The sequence below is a fragment of the Protopterus annectens genome, chromosome 3.part0, assembly GCF_019279795.1.
Source record: "Protopterus annectens isolate FY-2018-M chromosome 3.part0, PAN1.0, whole genome shotgun sequence".
NCBI lineage: Eukaryota > Metazoa > Chordata > Ceratodontiformes > Protopteridae > Protopterus > Protopterus annectens.
Genome location: NC_056731.1, coordinates 1,527,059,810 through 1,527,079,989, shown reverse-complemented (window position 1 = coordinate 1,527,079,989; position 20,180 = coordinate 1,527,059,810). Strand labels below are relative to the sequence as shown.

Below are 20,180 nucleotides of genomic sequence, written 5' to 3'. Positions count from 1 at the left end.
TCTCATATAATGTGTCCTCCTTGGACTCTAGATCTGGTTCCGGATCTGATTGCACACTTCTCGGGGTTTTTTTACCCAGACTTTGCCTCAAGCTCACGGCTTGGGTGCTCCAATTCCCATGATAGCAAGGACTCCTAGACTGTCTTTTCCTGATCCTGGTAGCAACACACACATCTTCTACCAGGAAGGTCTATTCAAGCAAATGGAAGCATTTTTTGATCTGGGCCTCTCAGAACAACCCAGATCCCTTCACTGTGCCATTGTCTACCATTTTGGAGTTTTTGGTGGACATTTTTAATCATAGCGCTAGTTTCTCTACAGTTAAGGTCTGGTTAGCAGTGATTTCCAATTTCCACATAGGCGAGAATTCTGCTTCCTTGGCTTTTAAACTTTGTAAGGCCTTTCTGAAAGATACCTTTCTTCTTCTCCAGTTAAGGACTCCATGCCCCCTTGGGATCTTACTGTTCTGCAAGCCTTTATTTCCTCTCCATTTGAACCAGCTGCTATGGTCGATTTGCAGTTTTTGTTGTGGAAGACATCCTTTTTGGTCACAATTACCTCCGCCAAGAGGGTTTATGAAATTCAAGCCTTATCGATCAAACCTCCTTATCTGATCTTTCACAAACACACGGTGTCCCTGTGGACCATCCATCTTTCCTACCTAAGGTGGCCTCAGAGTCTAGTAGTAACCAGGTCATTAATTTGCCAGTTTTCTTTCCAAATTTCCAAAATAAACTATAACAATGAGTGAGAAGATCACTGAAAAAAAAATCAGTAAAATCTTCAGTTTTCATTTTGTTTTTACTGATTGGTTTTTCGGTGACCTTCTCACTCATTGTTTTAGTTTGTTGTTTGGGATATTTTTGCAGTGACCCTAATGATATTGAACATCAGCTGGGTATAACAGCCCTCTAATGCTTAGTCAAACACTCTGCTTGTGCTGTGCTGATGAGGTCATAACAAGGCCGAAATATGCATATCCACAGCTAGTGGGATTTGGCTTTACTGGCCTGAAATTGTCCATTAAAACGACGAAACAAGTCATGGGCATTCAGAATTGCTAATTAGCTGAAACACCTGATGTTCATAAGGATCATTTGCATATATCCCAAGTGCCTCTGATACAAGAGGTTTGAGAGGTCACTTATTGGAAGTTCTAGCTTTGCTGGAGTTTTCATTTTGTTTTTACAAATTTCCAAAATAAAGAAGATACAGATTGCACTTGCTTGATGTGTACAGGCAGCAGCTTTTCTATTTGATTAGAACAAAACTCTTCCGTAAATTGGATCAGCTTTTTGTTTCCTTTTCTACACCTTACTTGGGAAAGTCTGTTTCTAAAGTTACGATTGCTCGATAGATTTCATAATGCATTTCTTTGGCCTACCAAACCAATGGTTTGTCTCCACCAGGGCATGTCCGGCCACATTCCAGCAGATCTATTTCTACCTCTGCAGCCTTTTGGTCCAGGGTTTCTCTCAATATCATCTGCTCTGCAGCGACCTGGGCATCATCACACACATTTATTTCCCATTGTAAATCAGATTTTCTTTCCAGGAACAGGGCATCCTTTGGCTCAGCCATGCTCCAGAATTTCCTTCCATGAGGACCTCCCAGGGTTTATTGGTAGCTGGGTACTCTGTCTCTCAGGTTGAAGAGCAATTGAAAACAGCAACTTAAGAAAAATAAGTTGTGTGCTTACCATAATGTTCCATCTGAGTTGTTGCTTTTCATTTGTCTTCAACCATCCCTCCCTCCTTCCCCCTGGCTTGTGTGGGCTGTGTAGTAGACTGGATGGAAGAGTCCTAGCCCTTCCATCCTTTTTGATAAGCCTTTTGTGGGTTGTGCCAGGTTTATAGGCATGTTTTCTAGGTTGGGATGCTGCTGTTCTGCAACAAACTCGGTCTCAGGAGAGGAGGGGAGAGGTAGGGCATTATGGGTATGGGAGGAGCTTGTACTTTGGATCCGATGCTGGATTATGCGGCTGAGTCGGATCAGAGTCCCTCAGATTGAAGACAAATGAAAAGCAACAACTCAAATGGAATGTTATGGTAAGTGCATAACTTTTTTTTTTTTAGAACTTTTTATTGTTTTTAATATTTGGAAATTTGGATTTGGAAAAAAATGCAAGCCTAGGTCAGTTTTTCAGGGCTAGATAGTTTACTTGATTAAAATTTTGAAAGTTGTATTTTGCCCATCTGCTGTACTCTCTATTGTGTAGCATTCTCCAGTAAAGCTATATCTGTTATCTGTGTTCACTAAATTTAAACTTTGTTTTCATTTTTTTTTCCATTTCCAGAAATGGCTACAAATTTCTTTATTGTTCTGCTCGTGCTATTGGAATGGCAGACATGACAAGAGGATATTTACACTGGGTTAATGATCGTGGAACAATCCTGCCTAGAGGACCCTTATTGCTGTCTCCTAGTAGTCTCTTCTCTGCTTTCCACAGGTATGGCAGCAGATAATTGTTGGAAATGTTTCTTAGAATGCCCTGCTTTGTCCCTGGTTCAGAAGTTTTCCCTCATCCATTCATTCTTGGATAACATACATAATCCATTTGAGGGTTTGAGGGTCATTGAGGAGTCGCACCCTGTCCTGTTAGTGGGGAAGAGGCAGCAAAAAGCCCTGAACAGGGTACCACCACATTGCAGGATGCATACATGCACACTCACAAGCTACCTGTGGTCATTTTAGAGAATCACAAGCTCCAATGTCTTTTCTGTCAGTCTCATCCTGTATGTTCAGATCTAACACAGGCACTCTAAAAATCTTCAGGAGCTCTGCCTGTTCTACCCATAACCAGTTGCTCTAGCATCATCTCCCAAGATCTCATTTGCCACCATTGAGTTTGATCATGATCAGCGAAGCTCTATCAGTATAGTATCCTTTTTGGATACTTTTTCTTGTGATTTGTATACCTCTTTGCTGTGCCCCCCTATATATTTATTTAGTTTATTTAACATTTGTTGACCGGGAAAGTCCGACTAGGTTCCACAGATCTTGTTTTCAGCGGAGGCCCAGGGAGAAATGCTCCAGACGCATGTCTTTAGAATGTGGGAGGAAACCGGAGTACCTGGAGGAAACCCACGCGAACACAGGGAGAACATGCAAACTCCGCACAGAAAGCACCCCGGCCGAGAATCGAACCAGAGAACCTCTTGCTGTGAGGTGACGGCATTAACCGCTGCACCACTGCGCCGCCCAATTTATCGTCTAGTGATATTTTAGCTATAGTTAAGTTGCTAGGTAGTGATGAGTTGTTTTTTCTTCATAGGTAGATAGTGGTTTGTCCTCCTCTGAATAAAAATAGCTTTGTGTGTATTAATTTAGTAGTGTGTTAGACTATTATACGTATTTCTTATTGTAGCTAGTAGTGCATTCTTAAGGTTTGTTGATCACTAGGATCTTTAGTAGCGATATTTTGAGCTAATTTTGTTATGGCCAAAATTGAGGAAGATTTCGTTTACACCCACAGCTTCTGTAGATCGAGGGTAATAGTGTACTTTCAATTTGTAGATTTAATTTTTTTGTGTGAGGGGCAACAGAGAGATACCCTGAGTTTTGTAAATGATTTACAACTTAATAGTATGGGTTTACAGTTTGATGGAATTCAAATAGGTTCGAGGGTGAGTTTTTTGGATATTAATTTAAATGGTTTAGAGACTAGTTTACATATGAAATTCGATCAAAGAAATAAATTCCTATATGGCAATAGTTGTCATCCTGCACATCTGTTATCAGTATTACCATACAATTCATTTTTACGGATTAACAGATTGTGTAGTAGGGATAATGTATTTATTAAAGAATTACTGGAGGCTGAAAAAAAATGTTTATTAAAAGAGGCTATAATGTTAATCAAGTTATGGAGGCCAAATCTAAAATTATGGAAATGAGACAGCATCATAATATGAGTGGTAGATGGGGTGTTCCCCTTATAACCATTGTGGGAACAAAAGGTCTGATATAAGGGAAATAACTATAATGTTAAGAATAATAAATCTGTGCATGAAGGGAATAGAAAAAAAAAATATTTTGTTACCACTTTTAATGTAATTTCTGAATATATTGTGAAAAAAGTACGAAAATTTTGGCCCATGGTTTTGAGACATAGGGATTTAAGGCATATTCTACCTGAACGTGTCAGGATTTCTTATAAAAGAGCTAGAAATCTGTCTGACATGCTTGTGCATAACCAGTTTATTCCACCAGATGTCAGTGTGGATAGAAATATATCATTAAATAAAGGCACTATGCCTTGCAATAAATGTTCCATCTGTAAGCAGGTGGTTAATTTTTGTTCCCTATATTAACAAATCAAACTTTTTTATAAAGTGCGATTTTACATGTAATACAGAAGACATAATCTATGCTCTTAGATGTACGTGTAGCCTATATTATATAGGGGAAATAGATGTATATGTAGCCTATATTATATATTGGAAACTTTTAGAAGATTTAAAGTCCGTTTTCAAGAACATTTAAGAGACATCATAAGTAAGAGAACAGACAGTCCATTGGGTGGCAATTTTAACTCTTTTTATGGTTCTAATACTGAAGATTTACAGGGCTGTATTTTGGAAAAGATGGAGGTATGTTTAGGGGAATGTACGAGTTTAAAGGAAAAACTTCTAAGAAAGGAAACTTTATTGATTTTTAAAGTATGTTACTTTGGAGCCTTTTGGGCTCAACAAGGACTGTAATTGGAAGTACGTGATTTAATAATGATGTAATAGCTTGATTGTTTAATTGTTAATTTTTGTATATAAGGGATGAAAAAATGTTTGTTTTTACTCTTGGAAGGCTTGTGTTAAGATGAGGTGCTAAGTCTTATTAAATTAGTCTTTCTTGGATCACCGGCCTTTTGGTGGTTATTTTTATATTTTGGGCTTTTCCCTAAAGCATTTGTTGTGAAGTTGCTGTGAATTTTCTTATTTTGGAATTGTGGACAAAGCTTCAGGGTTTAGAAATGCATAAATTGCCCCACAAGACCTATGACAAGTGCATCTTCTGCTTGGGCTTGTCAAACTTGGATGGCCAGTGTCAGGCCTGTACAACTTTTGGCAGCAAAATCTTTAATGAAAGGAAGACTTATCTGGTCATGAAAGGCCTTCATCAGCCCTCAGCTGCTACTGCTGCTTCCATTCCCTCCCTCAGCAAGAAGCTAGATAGAATGGAGGAGGAGAGATTCAAGGAAATTAAGTCAAAGGAAAGAAGTAAAGAATGGAAAGAGCGCAAACACTCTTCCTCTTCTACGGAGGGTCAGTCAGAGCCGAAGGTTCATCAAACTTCAACAACTCTGGCTGCAAACCCTTCGGGTCCATCAGGGCCACTTCATTCCCAATCCCCAGTTATTATAGTCAGAGTCCTCCAACTCTTCCATTATAAGCATTTCCAGTCCATTCCTGTCTAAGGGTCTTTCCACCTCTTCAGAGAAGCTCCACTCTCCCCTCCTTTACCCAATTACACTGCTGGAATTTTCTTTGACCTTCTCCTTCCTGTAATCAGATCTGAGACTCATAATTTTGGATCAGACAACTACTAAGAGGTCATCTAAGCCACTTTCAGTGGCTGCTGCTTCTAAGTCCACTAGGTCAGGTGGGAGCTTCAAGCCAACAGATCTAGAGCAACTGATGCATTCCTTTTAACAGGCCCAGATGGACATAGAGGAGGAATCTTTGTGGGGAGATCCCTCCCTCCTTGGCTCTGAGGCCTGAAGTTTCGACTCTGTCTTGTGTTTCTTCTTGGGTTCCTTTCTTTCCAGAGTTGTGAGATCTGTCTCAGCTTCCCACCCCTTTGGTGGAGCTGATGACTTGGCCACTTTCAACATTGGCTTAATTGTTGGCAATCTCAACTCTGGCACTGTCAGAGCAAAGTGCTCCTTAGAGCTGAGCATTTATCACCAGTGTCCCAGGGTCAGGGTCTACCTTATGGGTTTCAGAGTTGTTTCTGCCTGTGAGCTTTGGCTGTTGATCGCTTGGCTCTGATCTCAGTGTCTAAGCTGACCGAATCGGCACTAAGCACCTGCCCCTCTTGGGTGTTTGGATCTGAGGAGTGCCAGGTCCAGTTCTACTTTCGATGTAGTGGACAGAATTTTCTTCCATTCAGAGACAGTAGCATTTGCAACTGCATCGGATCCATCCTAAACTCTTCCCTGCCTACACCTGTTGATTCGCATTAGTTGGCTGTGGGACCGCTCATATCATTGGGTCTCCAGGTTTCCCTGCATTCAGGCCCCCCCATCTCTTCTGTCTCTCATCCCACTTCTCCACTCAGGCAGGTATATGAAAAGAATAAGTGAAAGAGGAAGCTCTTACAGTTTTCTGAGGAATCCCTCGCCAAGGACACCAAACACAATGAAAGGGGGTGCTCCCCAAATCTCCCTGCAAAGACTCCTCTTTTGATAGTTTGCTTGAACTATTGAAACAGTATGGGGGTGTAAGAATTGACAGGACTGTAGAATACAGGAATGAACTGTAAATAATTGAAAGAAACTGAAATGAGACTGGAATGAATGCCTGTACCTTTTAATTTCCCAGAACTGTGCCGAACTGGTACCATTGTCTCCTTTATGTGCCAAGTCATCTTGTACCTTTCAGAATAAAAGTCTGCATACACAGTAGTTTGGTTAAGAATGTTTTATTATGTATAGTGGAGGTAGATGTCATAAATATCCAAATCAAATCTTACTGTCTCCAATAACAGTGCTTATTAACTGAAATAGACTGAATTATTATGTCCGTAGCTTCTGCACTCGTATTCCTTTCCTCCTGAATGATATAATTGATATTCTGGAATGCTGAATATTTAACCTGACTTCTGCACTCGCACTCAAGTGTTTCTACCAAACTTCTGAGGACTGCATTGCATTGACTTTCTGCTTCTCAGTCTGAACAAACAAACTCACTCACTCACTGTGTCTGAAGTATCGCTTAATACCAAAACCCTTTAAATTTTTTACATGCCTCATTAACCTTGGTTCCCAAGCCTGTTTGTACTTAATGTACTGCACATTCTGTTAAAACATCTTATTCTTGTCAGTATTGTTGACTGAAGGTTACCAAAACATTCCTTTCTTATTGAATCTGCTTATAAAGTGTAAAATGAAGATATATGTTTTCTTTAATATGGCTGCATTCTAAGCTTTTGCAAAGAGAATACTGTTTTTTGTCTAACAAACCACATTTAAATGAAACCTTATCTTACATGGGGGATGAACCGCCAAAGCCTTTTCTCCCCAAAGGAGTCTGTTTTTTGGAGGTCTTCGACATGGGCCCATCCATGTCCTGGGTGGTTCCCCCCTCCAGACACCCTTGTGGGGGCTGATGTCCCAGAAGGTTTGGAGAGAACCCAACATGGTGGAACTAATTCCCAGGAAACCTGCTAAAATGTTGTCCCTCCCAATGACGGCCTCCACTAGAGCAAGGGTCTGGTGGTGGATACCAGTCTGCTTGTGGCGACCACAAAAAAGGGCATCTCCAAGGAGAGATCTGCAGTCCATCCACCTGAGAGATTCTCAGGCATTGCATCATTTGGGAAAGAGCACTTATGCTTCAGCCACCTTTGCCTTAAGTGTACTGAATTATCTTGCCTGTTTTACAAGACTTCAACAGGACTTTTTGCTGAATTGTCAAAAGTCATTAAGATTCAGCTGCCTCCAAATGTTCAGAAAACATAAGAGGCTCAGTTGTCTATAATGCAGTTAATATCTGACATTTCTGTGAGGCTGTCTAACCCGGCTGATGGAATGTTCCATGTGGCAGGCAACGGTATCTGTGCTGTCATGCCTGGATGCACATACGCACTTCTATGCACTGGTTCAAGGCAACCTTCGTTAATGCTCCATTTGATGGTTCTTCCTTTTTTGGCCCAATGGTTAGAGAGACTGTGACTAGCCATGAGCAGGACAGGAAGAGTTTGTCTTCCATTGGAGTTGTTCTAACCCTCAGAGGTCCTCCTCAAGGAATCAGAAGGATAGAAAGCATCTTTTCTTTTTTTTTTTCCCCCCACATGTCACAGCAGCCTTTCTAGGATGCCTGTATTGATGGTTCCCCTATTGGGGGAGGGGGCAACTGCAGTGTATGCCATCCCACTGGGTGGAGATGGTCCACAGAACCAGGTCTTCTGTTGGGATTTCCCAGGAAGGTCCTTCCAACGACCCTGAAGGGTTGCCTGGCGGCTGTACTGTGGAGACAGTTGGGGATTGTTTGGCTCTCCACCCAAAAACTTATACAGTTCCCTTTTTATTCACTCTGAGGACTCCCAGTAATCCCTCCCTGATGTGCCACCCTGCCAGCAAAAGAAGGCAGCAGTGGAAATCCAAAAATTGCTTTTCAACTAAGTCATCCAAGAGGTCCCACTAGACCAGTGAGGATCTGGGGTCTGTCTGAGATTCTTTTTAGTACCAAAAAAATCCAAGGCCCTCAAACCCATTTTGAATTTCAGCAAGTTAACTGGTTTATCAAATACACTAAGTTCCTAGTGGACATGGTGCAGTCCACTGTATTACTTCTGAGGAAGGATTAGTGGATTTCATATGTAGCCCCCAAAGATGTCTACCATCACATAAAGATAGTGAGGCATTCTAGGAGGTTTCTGTGCTTTTGGCCGAGATCCAGTCATCAGTTTTTGGCTCTGCCCTGTGGTCTCACTACAGCTCCCTAGGTGTTCACTAAATGCATGACAGTAGTGGCAGCCTGGCACAGACTAAATATTCCAGGTTTTTACCTACCTGGATGACTGGCTCCCAACTCCTTCCACAAGACTGTCAGTAATCAAGACCTGAGATTCTTTGCTCTTTTCTGTCCATAGGCATAATGGTGAATTAAGAGAAATCCAGCATGGAAGCTGTTCAGGTACCGGAGTTTATTTGTTTCCATTTGGATACAGTCACTCAGATAGCCAAACTACCATCATCAAGACTAAATTCTCTCTGTTCATAGGATTCTCACATACTGCTAGTTCACAAACTGCTAACGGCCTCAGTTCATCTCCTTGGACATATGGCCACCTTTGTTTGCCTAGTCCCTTTGGCAAGGTTCCATGCGAGGGTACTACAAGTGGACTCTGGCACTTCATTGGCCCTATCTGACTCATCCTGTGAAATTTCCAGTTTCTCTAACAAATGTTTGTTTTTGCCATATTCCCCCATTTTGCAGAATGTTTTCTCCTATGGCCACCCTACAGCTGTTACTGGCTGGAGAGACTCTCCCACATGTTGAGATGACAGAAAAGTCCACATCAGTTACAAAACTTATATATTTATCATAGTGATAGCTTTGTGTTGTCATTGCCTGTCCTTCTCAGCCATCCATCCCTCTGTGTCCCCTTCAGATTGTCAGCTTTAGCATGTTGCTACTGACCAACTTTGTGGACTGGCCTCAAAGCTATATATAAGAAGGTCCTTATACTGCATTTGGCATAGTTCCTAAGTACAGATTTGATATTGTTAATCCTCATTCATTCCTTACACATGGGTATCTGTTCCGAGCTCAGAACCGAGCCGGCCATTTTCCAAGCTCATGTCAGCTTCAAAATCTCGAGCTAAACTTACCCACAATCCCCTTTCCCTCTTACCCCAGATTTCGTTTGCCGCGTTGCCATCTGGTCGTGTCAAGCTACTTCTCTTGAGCTAAGTACAGTCAATTGTTGTTTAATTGCTTTACAAATTACTTTTCTGTCAGAAAAGTTGATATTTTATTGTCTCTTGCCCCTATCGCATCTAGCGTTCATAATTTACTCAGGTTTTTTTCTGTCCTTTACTTACCTTTTTTACCGTGAGGTAATTTTCTCTTTACCATCGTTGGTAATCTTTTTCCCTTTCTCTTTCATATCTTCGGGTACTCTCTTGTACCATTGTTGGTACTTTTCTAATAGTTAATATGGCAGATAAAAAAGGTAGGCCGGGGTTTAAGTGGTGGTCTGATTTTGGACACAAACTGCCTACTTCTGATGCACACTCTTTGTGTTTATTGTTTGGGAGCTTCCCATTTATCTGTTGAACCACCTTGTACTATTTGTGAGAACTTTTCTAATAGAACTTTGTTAGAAAGGAAAAACAAGCTGATACTGAAGGGACTTCTAAAATCTCCCTTTGCAGAGGCTCTTTCTGGGTCAGAGGTCTCAACCCCTCCTAAAACCCATAAGAAAATGGATGTTTCTACTGAGGCTAAATCCTTGCCTTCGTCCCCGGCTGGGGACTCTCACCAACCAAAACCTAAAAAGGCTAACATTTTGGCTCCAGAGCTCTCTGTCAGCCCCAGTGCTTTCGGTGCCCAGACCTTCGGCACCGTCCTCTCCTGCAACCTTCTACATATTGGCACCGGGGGGCTCCTCGGTTCAGACCATTACCACTGTATCGGCACCGACCATTCAGTCAGCGCAGACCTTGACCACGTCAGCTCCGAGATCTTCCTTGGAACCGAGGCCTTTGTTATTGGCTCCAGTTTTGTCGGTTCCGCCGTCGGCACCAACATCCACTTAGGCACCGATCCCTGTGTCGGCGCAGACAATGACTTCGGCACCGTTAACTTCTTCGGTGCAGACTACAGTAGTTCAGTCTTTCTCGGCACCGTTGTCCTCAGTGCAGTCAGATGAGATGGGCACCGAGTCTGCCTCTTTTGTGGATAGGCCTGTTTCTCCCTCAGTCTCTGTGAGGTCCACTAGAAGTCTGTCTGAACATGATGTGTTGTGTCTTGTGGATGAGGCATTCTTGGCCAGAGGTATTCCACCCCCCAGGAACTATCCTTTCTTGGGAGGTGATCACCCATCTCCAAAGAAACCTTCTTATTCTCCTCCGTCATTGCCTTTGAAGTCCATGGATATAGTACAGTCTTCCCCTTCTGCGGTTCCCTTTATGGATCTCACTAAGGAACCGCAGTTGCCTTCATGGCAGGAAAGCTTTGCTACGACCCAGGATGTCAGCTGTGACATGCATAGCTTGCAGCTCCACAGCCATCCAGGGACTCTGAGTCGGCAGGCTGAGCCACTCAGGGGAGGAGTTCCCCCCGTCCTAGACATACACTCCTCTCCTGGTGGACCAGCCTTCCAACTGATGGAGAAGGCTTTCGCTGCTGCTGGCGATACCGGACTGTCTATACCTCTGCCCTCCTCTGGTACACTGGTTTCACAAGACTCACCTAACGGACACCGGGTGCAAGGGCCTCAGGACGTATTCCCTCAGGAATCCCCTTTTCCGTTGTCTTCACCAGCTTCTCCCGCTGAGGAGGTCCACCAGAAAAGTTTGTGTAAGAGGAAGCACATGGACTCCGCAAAGGAGTCCCTCACCGAAGAGACAGATTTCGATGAGGGGGATGGCTCCCCTCGGTCACCCTCCGAGGTATCCTTTGGCGATATCCTCGAAATCCTAAAACAGAGAGGTGACTGGCAGCCCTCTAATCCAACCCCTGAGGAATCTGTGTTCCTGCAGGCTTTTCGCACCCGGCCCCTACCTCCCGGGTTACTCCACCTGCTGATGAACTTCTCAAGTTCGTTGTGCAGTGTGCTTGGAAGGCCCCTGATACTTTTGAAGCTATTCCCCGGAAGCCAGATAAGATCTTGTCCCCTCCTGCTTCGTATCCCCATTGGTCCAAAGGTCTTTCCTGTAGATGCTTTGGTGGTGGCGGCCGCAACAAAAAAGGATCTAGCAGAAGAAGAAAGCCAGACTGTCCATCTGCCTAAGAGAGTCCCTGGCCCTGGACAGAATAGGGAAGCGCACCTTTGCTTCAGCGACCTTTGCTATCAGGTCCCTGAATTGTATGGCACATTTTACCAGGCTTTAAAGGGATCTGGTTTCTGAGCTCTGAAACCTTGGCTGGTGCAGTGTCTGATGAGGTCTGTGACAAAGTGGCCTCTCAGCTGGCCACTATTGAGTCTATATCTAACTCCTCTATGCGATTGATATCTCACACATCAGAAGGAGCAGTTAGAGCGGCAGGTTCAGCTGCGGTCTTGAGACGACACGCCTCCATGCGCTTATGCAACTTCGCGGAACCTTTTAAGTCTTCTTTACTTAATGCCCCCATTGAGCCCTCCTTGTTGTTTGGGCCCAAAGTTAAAAGCACACTGGCCAGATGTGAACAAGACGGAAAGACCCTTTCTGCCATAGGTGTCCGTTATTCTTCCCCTCAACATGCTTTCTCCCGAAACCAAAATAGTGGGAAGATATGGTTCAAGAAATCTCAGAGTCCTTTCTGTGACACACAGGCCAAGTTCTCCCCCAGAGGCAGAGGGGGAAACCCACAGGAAAGACGCTCCTTTCGGGGCAGAGGGGGACCGCGTAAACAGGGTTCCAGGGATTCCTTCCCTGGTCAATCCTACCAGCGCTCCTGAAGAGCGGCCCAACTCCTTTCCTCTAGAGGTAGTTGGGGGACGTTTCTCCTTGTACCCTTCTGCCTGGCTAACCAATCCCACCGATTCTTGGGTACAAAGAATCATAACCAGAGGTTATCATATCCCCTTTGATCTTTGTCCCGTCCCTTCAAAAAATCTTCCTGACATTCCACCCAGTTAAAGGGAAGAAGCAGCACTACAGATAGAAAAGCTGCTAAGAAAAAGAGTGATCCAAGTAGTCCCTCTAGACCAGATAGGATCCGGATTCTACTGTACTATTTTTGGTGCCAAAGAAAACTGGGGACTGGAGACCAATTTTGGATCTCAGTGTATTGAACAAGTTTGTGAGAGTTCAAAAATTCCAGATGGTCACTATACAGTCTATCCTCCCACTTTTGGAAAAAGACGATTGGATGTGCTCTATATATCTTCAAGATGAGTACTACCACATAAAGGTGGACAGGCCATCAAGAAGATTTCTGCGCTTCCGTGCGGGAGCCAGTCACTACTAGTTCAGAGTACTGCCCTTTGGACTCTCTACAGCCCCCAGAGTGTTCACAAAGTGCATGGCAGTTGTCACAGCTCACTTGCGACTTCAAGGATTCCAGGTGTTTCCATACCTAAATGACTGGCTCATTTCTGCCCCCACTAGACATCTACTGGGAAAAGCCCTGCCATACTCTCTCCTCGCTGCTCAAAGGCTAGGCTTAACCATAAACTGGCAGAAATCCAATCTCACCCCTTCTCAGTTGACAGAATTCATAGGGGTTATCTTGGACACAAAAAACTGCAGAGCTGCTATCCCAGAGCACAGAATTTTAAGGATCAAGCAACAACTAATTCCAATCCTTTCAAAGGAAAAATCCACGGCTCAGTCGGTTCTACAGCTGTTAGGTTCCATGGCAGCCTCCATCACCATTGTTCCCCTGGCCAGGTTTCATATGAGGCTTCTGCAATGGCTACTGCTCACCCAATGGTATCCTTTTCAGCATCCTCTTTCAGCTATAATTTGAGTAACCCACAGGTGCAAACAGGATTTAAATTGGTGGATGACGCACAATCTCTCACAATGGTCTCGCCCCTTTTCCCCCCAGAAACCCAAGGCTACAGTGACCATGGACACCTCCCTGATGGGGGGGGGGGGCTATGTCAGAGACAGACAGTCCAAAGCACTTGGTCCCAACTAGAGGCCCATCTGCATATAAATGTTCTAGAGCTGAGGGCGGTGCTTCTGGCGTTGCAAGCATTCCATCCCCTGCTGCCGTCTAGGACAATTGCGATTCAATCAGACAACATGGCGGTGGTTTGGTACGTCAGCAAGCAAGGTGGAACCAAATCTTACCCCTTTTGTTGAGAGGCCATGAGGATATGGCAATGGGCGATGGCTACCAACCATTTTCTTCTAGCAGCACAAATTACCGGGAGTTCCAACGTGATAGCAGACAGACTCAGCAGGTACTTTCTTCAACCTCACAAGTGGTTCCTGAATCCCTTGATAGCGGCGGAGGTCTTCCATCGCTGAGGCCGTCCTTGCTGTGACCTCTTTGCATCCCCGACCAACTGCAAATGCAGCAACTACTTTGCCCTGATTCACCCTCCAGATAGTCACCCAGGGACGCTCTAGTCCACGATTGGCCCTCGGGTCTTCTCTACACATTTCCGCCCTTTCCTCTCATTACCCAGTTTCTGAAGAAAGCCCAGCGGTTGAAGAGCAAGGTAATCCTCATAGCACCATATTGGCTATGACACATTTGGTTCCCATTCCTTTGGCCTCACCTACTAGATCGACCATGGATCCTCCATCCAATCCGGGAGTTGATCTCACACCCACAGAACCTGATTCATCTCAACCTGAACAGCCTGAAGCTAACGGTTTGACTACTCCAATTCCCTTAATTGCCAGGCAGAATGATCTTTCTTTACCAGTGCGTGATATTCTCATTGCTTCTCATAAGTCTTCCACTAGAATTACTTATCAGAGCAAATGGAAAAGATTTAGCTATTGGCTAAAAGATAAACAAGTAGACCCCTTTTCAGCACCAGTGTCGATAATACTAGACTATCTGGCCGACCTGTTTCAATCGGGTCTATCGGCCTCTACCATTAGAGTTCATTTGGCTGCAATTTCTAATTTTCATGAGTGTGTCCAAGATTCCTCTCTTATGACCCATAAATTGTGCAAGACCTTCATAAAAGATGTGAATCATCTGGAGCCACCCTTTAGAGAACCTATTCAACCATGGGATTTATCATTAGTTCTACAAGCTCTGACAATGGCACCTTTTGAACCAGCCTCTTCATGCGACCTCAAGTATTTGTCATGGAAAACCTTGTTTTTGGTCGCTATTACTTCTGCCAGACATATTTCTGAACGTCAAGCTTTATGTATCAAGAGTCCATATTTGATTTTTCATAGAGATAGTGTCTCTGAGAACTAATCCGTCATTTCTGCCTAAAGTGATCTCTGAAATGTCCATTAATCAAGCCATTGAATTCCCAGTTTTCTTTCCCAACCATTCAAACAGAGGAGAGTATTGCATACATACCCTTGATATACACAGGCAAATCCGTTTTTACTTAAACAGGACTAAACCCTTTCGTAAATCTGACCAGTTATTTTTGGCCTTTTCTGGATCTAGATTAGGATCGGCTGTTGCTAAGGTCACATTAGCTAGATGGTTGAAGGACTGTGTGACCTTTATTTACACACAACGTAATATCTCGTTGCCTACTACCATGAAAGCTCATTCAACAAGGTTGGTGGCATCTTCTGCTGCCTTCCATGCCAGAACTTCTTTATATGACATCTCTGCAGCTGCAACTTGGGCTACGCCTCATACCTTCATTAATCATTACAAATTGGATTTGGCCTCCAGGGGAAGAGCATCTTTCGGTTCTGTGCTGCTCAGGAATATCCTTCCATGAGACCCTCCCAGGAATAGAGGTAGCTGGGGACTCTGTCCTATGCGTAAGGAATGAACGAGGATTAACAATATCAGATAAAGAAGTTGTCTTACCATAACATTCCATCTGTATTGTTGATCCTCGTTCAGTCATTATGACCCTCCCTCCTTCCCCCTTCTGTGGTTTCTAGTTCTCTTAGGTTATTTGACCAGAGGTAGCCTCTACCTTCTTTAACTTGCAAACTCAATCTGAGGTAACAGGGAGAGGGGGATTGTGGGTAAGAGTTTAGCTCAAGAGTTTGAAGCTGATGCGAGCTTGGAAAATGGCCAGCTCTGTTCCGAGCTCGGAACTGATACCCATGCGTAATTACTGAACGAGGATCAACAATACAGATGGAACGTTATGGTAAGACATAACTTTTTTCTTTTCCCTTGGCCTATGGTTCTAGGCACATCAGTGGGGCAAACTTGATTTGAGGAGAGGCACTTAGAGGTAGGGAGTTAAGGATAGAGGAGGCGGAGCACCTAGACTGAAGATTCTAAGACTGCCAGCATTGATTTCGATACCGACAGGTTGACAAGAATGTAAGACAACACAAATCTGTCATTATGGTAAGTACATAACTTTTGTTTCCCTGATGACATCTCTTTGGGATGTAGGAAAAAAAAACAAGAGTACCATTGAAAACCTACACAGAGGGCATGCATAATCTGCAGAGTAGGCACCCCAGCTGGGAAATGATCACTGAGAGGAAGTAATACTAACTGCATTACCTTTTATTAAATTTGCATGACAGAAGTCAGTCAATTGAAAACTGCATAGAACACATGCTGGAAATTGGTGTGCTGCTTACCTCTTAATGTAGCAAAAGCCTTTTCTGACTGAACTGACAACTTACGCACTGCATTCTCTGCTTTGATTTTGAAAGGTTTGTCACATTCTTGATGAGTTTCATAGCAGCTGATGTTCTTCACATGGATCATTGTTGATCATAACCTTGAGGAATTTTGCCACGGGTGTGGTCCAATGTGTGGCTCAACTTTAGCCAGTCTGTTTTTCCTCAGGGATTTAGCCATGCTTTCGGTATAAATAGGATGCATCCTTTGCTGTCTTCAGTTCTTTTTTGCCATGTTAGAGTATCATTTTTCACTTTTACTAGGTGTCTTCTAGTTTGACATAATCCAGAGCTGTCAGATAAATAAATTTTGCTGTTTTTCATTGCTGTTGCTCAACTTACTGCTGCTTGCTATTTTGTAGGCTTGCTGTATTTGCAGGTGTCCATAGGCCTTCCTTTGATATGTCTGCCCTTGGTACAGAGGCTGAGTATGGATGTGGATGTCATATCCTTCATAACAGCTTCGATACACTGTGTGAGTTTTGCTTAGGGCCTTCCCCATGATGTCTTCATGTAGCTTTAGAGCTAGCTTTAATAAGGAAACCCTAGAGAGAAGACAGAAAGGTCTCTATTCTTTCTATGACAAAAAGAAGCTGGAGTCCCTTTCTTGCCAGATCACCATGTCAGATAATCCATAGCATTTGTCTTCAGGTATCTGTCCTAGGCAGAATGTCGAGAAGTTGGTCCACTACTAGAAGGAAAATCAGGATGACATTTCCATCCCAGTTAGCCTCCCCACACCCAAGGACTTCGCCTGTACTGACTTACTTGTGTAGCCCCTGGTCCCCACTGCCTGATACTACTGAGGCCACTGGTGTTGCCCTTTGCAGGATGCCATGCTGTTGGCTCAGTCTTTCTTCCTGGGACAAAGTTGTTGTACCCACAGTCAGTCCAGGCACTGATTCCTCTGTATCTCCAGCTAACATTTTGCTGAGGTTTTTTGTTTTTTTTTTTTTTTTTTTTGGGGGGGGGGGATTTATATGGACTCTATATAAAATGTTTTCCCTACTCAGAAGCCAAAACAGACCTCTCACTCTGGCCCATCCACAAACAGGTGAAGTGTTTTTCAGTAAAATTAACCCTGCTAATTGGAATCCTCTTGTAGCACAAGTCCAGCAGCTTATTGAGCACTCAGTTCAGGAAAGAGCTAATAGTACACTTAAAGGGCACACAAATGTGTGTCTGCTTAATCGATAGAGGACTGGAAAAACTGGCCCTGGAAATTTTCTTTTTTATTGAGCTCCCTTTCAGTAGTGGCATAAGCCGATTCTTTAATATTTCTTCTTTCTCCAAAACTAGTAGGCCTAAGCAGTTGCTTTTTGTTGTTTGTTCCTGTGATTTTTTTTAATTACTTTCAGATTCAAGTTGGTTTCTTTTATGAGTGAAGTTAGTTCTCCTTTTTGGGCAGTGGTGTGTAGCCATATTTGATATCATTACATATTTGTATAGGCATATAGTAAGTAGTGCGTGTGGTAATTGATATGTGGCAGACTGTTTTTGTACCTTGTAGTGATCTGCAGTACATTTCAATAAACTTATTTCTCAGTTTGACCTTTTTTCTTACAGAGAGGTTATAGAGAAGAAACCGGAAAAGTTTAAAATTGAGTGTTTAAATGATATAAGGAACCTTTTTAATCCATCAAACCAGCCCTTTTACGCAGCCTTTGGAAACAGGCCAAATGTAAGTGCAGATTTTTTTAGTGTGTGTGTGTGTGTGTGTGTGTGTGTGTGTGTGTGTGTGTGTGTGTGTGTGTGTGTGTGTGTGTGTGTGTATATATATAGATATAGATATAGATATAGATATAGATATATATATATATATATATATATATATAGATATGCTGTTATACATGTTAAACAATGCACTTAGTAAGAATATGGACTAATATTAAGCTTATAATAGCATTACTTCGGCAAATGTGTTTTCCATCCCTCTTTACACTGTGGCTGAAAGACTCACTGAGAGTTATTTGTTTACTTTATTGGATGCCCTTCACTTGAACATGCTTCCCATTTCACATAGCAGATTGTTAGCCAGATACTGAAATGCTGGCATTTTAAAAGATAAATATACTAGAAATATGCACATAATTTCTTATTTTTTTCTACACTGTGATATTCAACCCCTTGAAATTACTTCAAGAAATGCATGCAATTGTTCATGTTGCATCAGGGTTATTAGAGCTAACAGTGGCAACCCTCCTTGGTGGGTCATCAGTTGGATTGTCTTCTCTTCCAGTTCGGTTTTATTTTCTTCTCAAACTTCTATTTTAAATGAAGTGCACAGGCTCCATACTATCTTTAGGTGGCATTATGCTCTAACTTTAGCAGCACTCTTAGTCAGTGAGCCTGCCACTTTTCTTCCTGTTGCACGGTTCTAATCTTGATCCTAACGACATCTCTGAAAGGTTCCAAGTTAACATGTAATGCCTAAAGACAGAAGATCTTGATGTCTGTGTAGTTGCCAGATAAGCCTAGACCCCCCCCCCCACCAGCTTTCTCTCTAGGAGTGCAGTTTGCCAGATGTTGGGAGATCCAAAAGAACTGCACCTCTAGATCTTGCCCTAGAGGATGTGTCCCAGTAGACGGCACCCACTCCCGGTCGATAAACTGGCAATCCAAGCCATCCAGCCTGATCCAAGCTGATAGTTGCTGACACTTGCTTCAAAGAAATGAGTGAACATTTTTGGAAATTTAGTTTGTGGTAATGGGAATGCACCATTACAGTGTAGTGCTTGATGCCAGCAGTATTGTTAGGCCTCTTGTACCACTGCACTGCCTGTAGCAGATAGTTTTGAACTCTAGTCTCCCCTTTGTCTGGCCTCCCACAGGCCATTGCAAATTCATTTGTTTGTGAGCCTGTGCATTAGCTTGTCTCTGAACCACTGGGGAGGAGTTGCACTTGATTCCCATCCTCTCATGATCATGTGAGGAATACGAGGACTGGGATGGCATTATCTCCAAATGAATAAAGACATCCACCAAATGACTCTGTGTGCCCCCCCCCCCCCAAGAGAAGTGCATTAATGTGTATCTGGGAGAGGTGAAGGAAAGACTCCTGGGTCATTGTCTTTGGAGTAGATTCTAGATTCTACTCCTAAGGTCTTTGGAGTCGCTCATCAAGAATTTCATCAGTGTAGCCAGGATGCAGCTAGATTCTACTCCTAAGGTTCCCCAAAAAGGACAGATGTTTTAAGAAACCTGGCTGAGTGCTGCAATTCCCTGATCAGGCTTCATTGGGACAGACTCATGCATGATGTCTTCAGCCCAGTATATGATCCAGAGACCACAGAATTTGCCATCTTTACCATTGGGCAATGTAGACATGGTTGGTAAGAGTGTTTATTCCTACAGTATGTCATGTCGTGCTCTGAGCACTTGTTGCTCTTATCTGTCCAAGTTCCAGTCCTCGCTAGTGGACAAGGTACTTGAGAATGTTTTATTTGTCTGAGTTTGGGCTATAGCTTGGTGGTTAAGACTCTGTTTTCAGAGTTTGCTTTATTTGTAGCTTACTACAATGATGGTTGTGCAAAAGCTTGTACCTAGGACTGCAGGCTGTCTCCTATATTTGTGTGGGATGACGTGCCTAAGTCTGCCGTACTTTAAAAATGAGCTTAAAAAATTCATCTTGGATGCCCTTTTTATGTAGGAAGTTCTCTTTGGCCAGCTTACTCAGGACTTTGCAAATGATCTGTTAGAGAAAAAAGGCTGTTGCAAGTGGGAGAATCTTTCATTTCCTTTCAGTCCCATTTACTACTTCTAGCAGGCCAAATCAGCTTCAGATGAAGCTTTCTCAGAGGTCAAACCTCCCATCCTGATTGTAACAAGCTGGGATTCTACACATGGTCATAGTTGACCATATCTTAGAGCTTTTGTGCTGTCTACTTGGAGGAGTACCACTAAGAGAGCAGCCTGCTTCTGTAATACTTTTGTGGCAAGTCCACACACTACTTCTGAATTTGGCTGTCCATCTTTTGGATTGGAACAAAGCCAAATGTTCTACTCCCACGTGCTTTTAATTCCAGAAAAGATTGAAGATTTTGGGCCTGTC

At 43.2% G+C, this 20,180-nt stretch overlaps 1 protein-coding gene across 1 annotated transcript in view; it reads left to right on the top strand.

The window, feature by feature from the left end:
* LPIN2 (lipin 2) overlaps positions 1-20,180 on the top strand; it is a 1,688,564-nt gene that overhangs the window by 1,413,929 nt on the left and 254,455 nt on the right. Inside the window, exons 16-17 of the mRNA XM_044065902.1 lie at positions 2,297-2,449; positions 17,696-17,810. Of these exons, the coding sequence (XP_043921837.1) occupies positions 2,297-2,449; positions 17,696-17,810 (268 nt within the window). The remainder of the gene's footprint in view (positions 1-2,296; positions 2,450-17,695; positions 17,811-20,180) is intronic.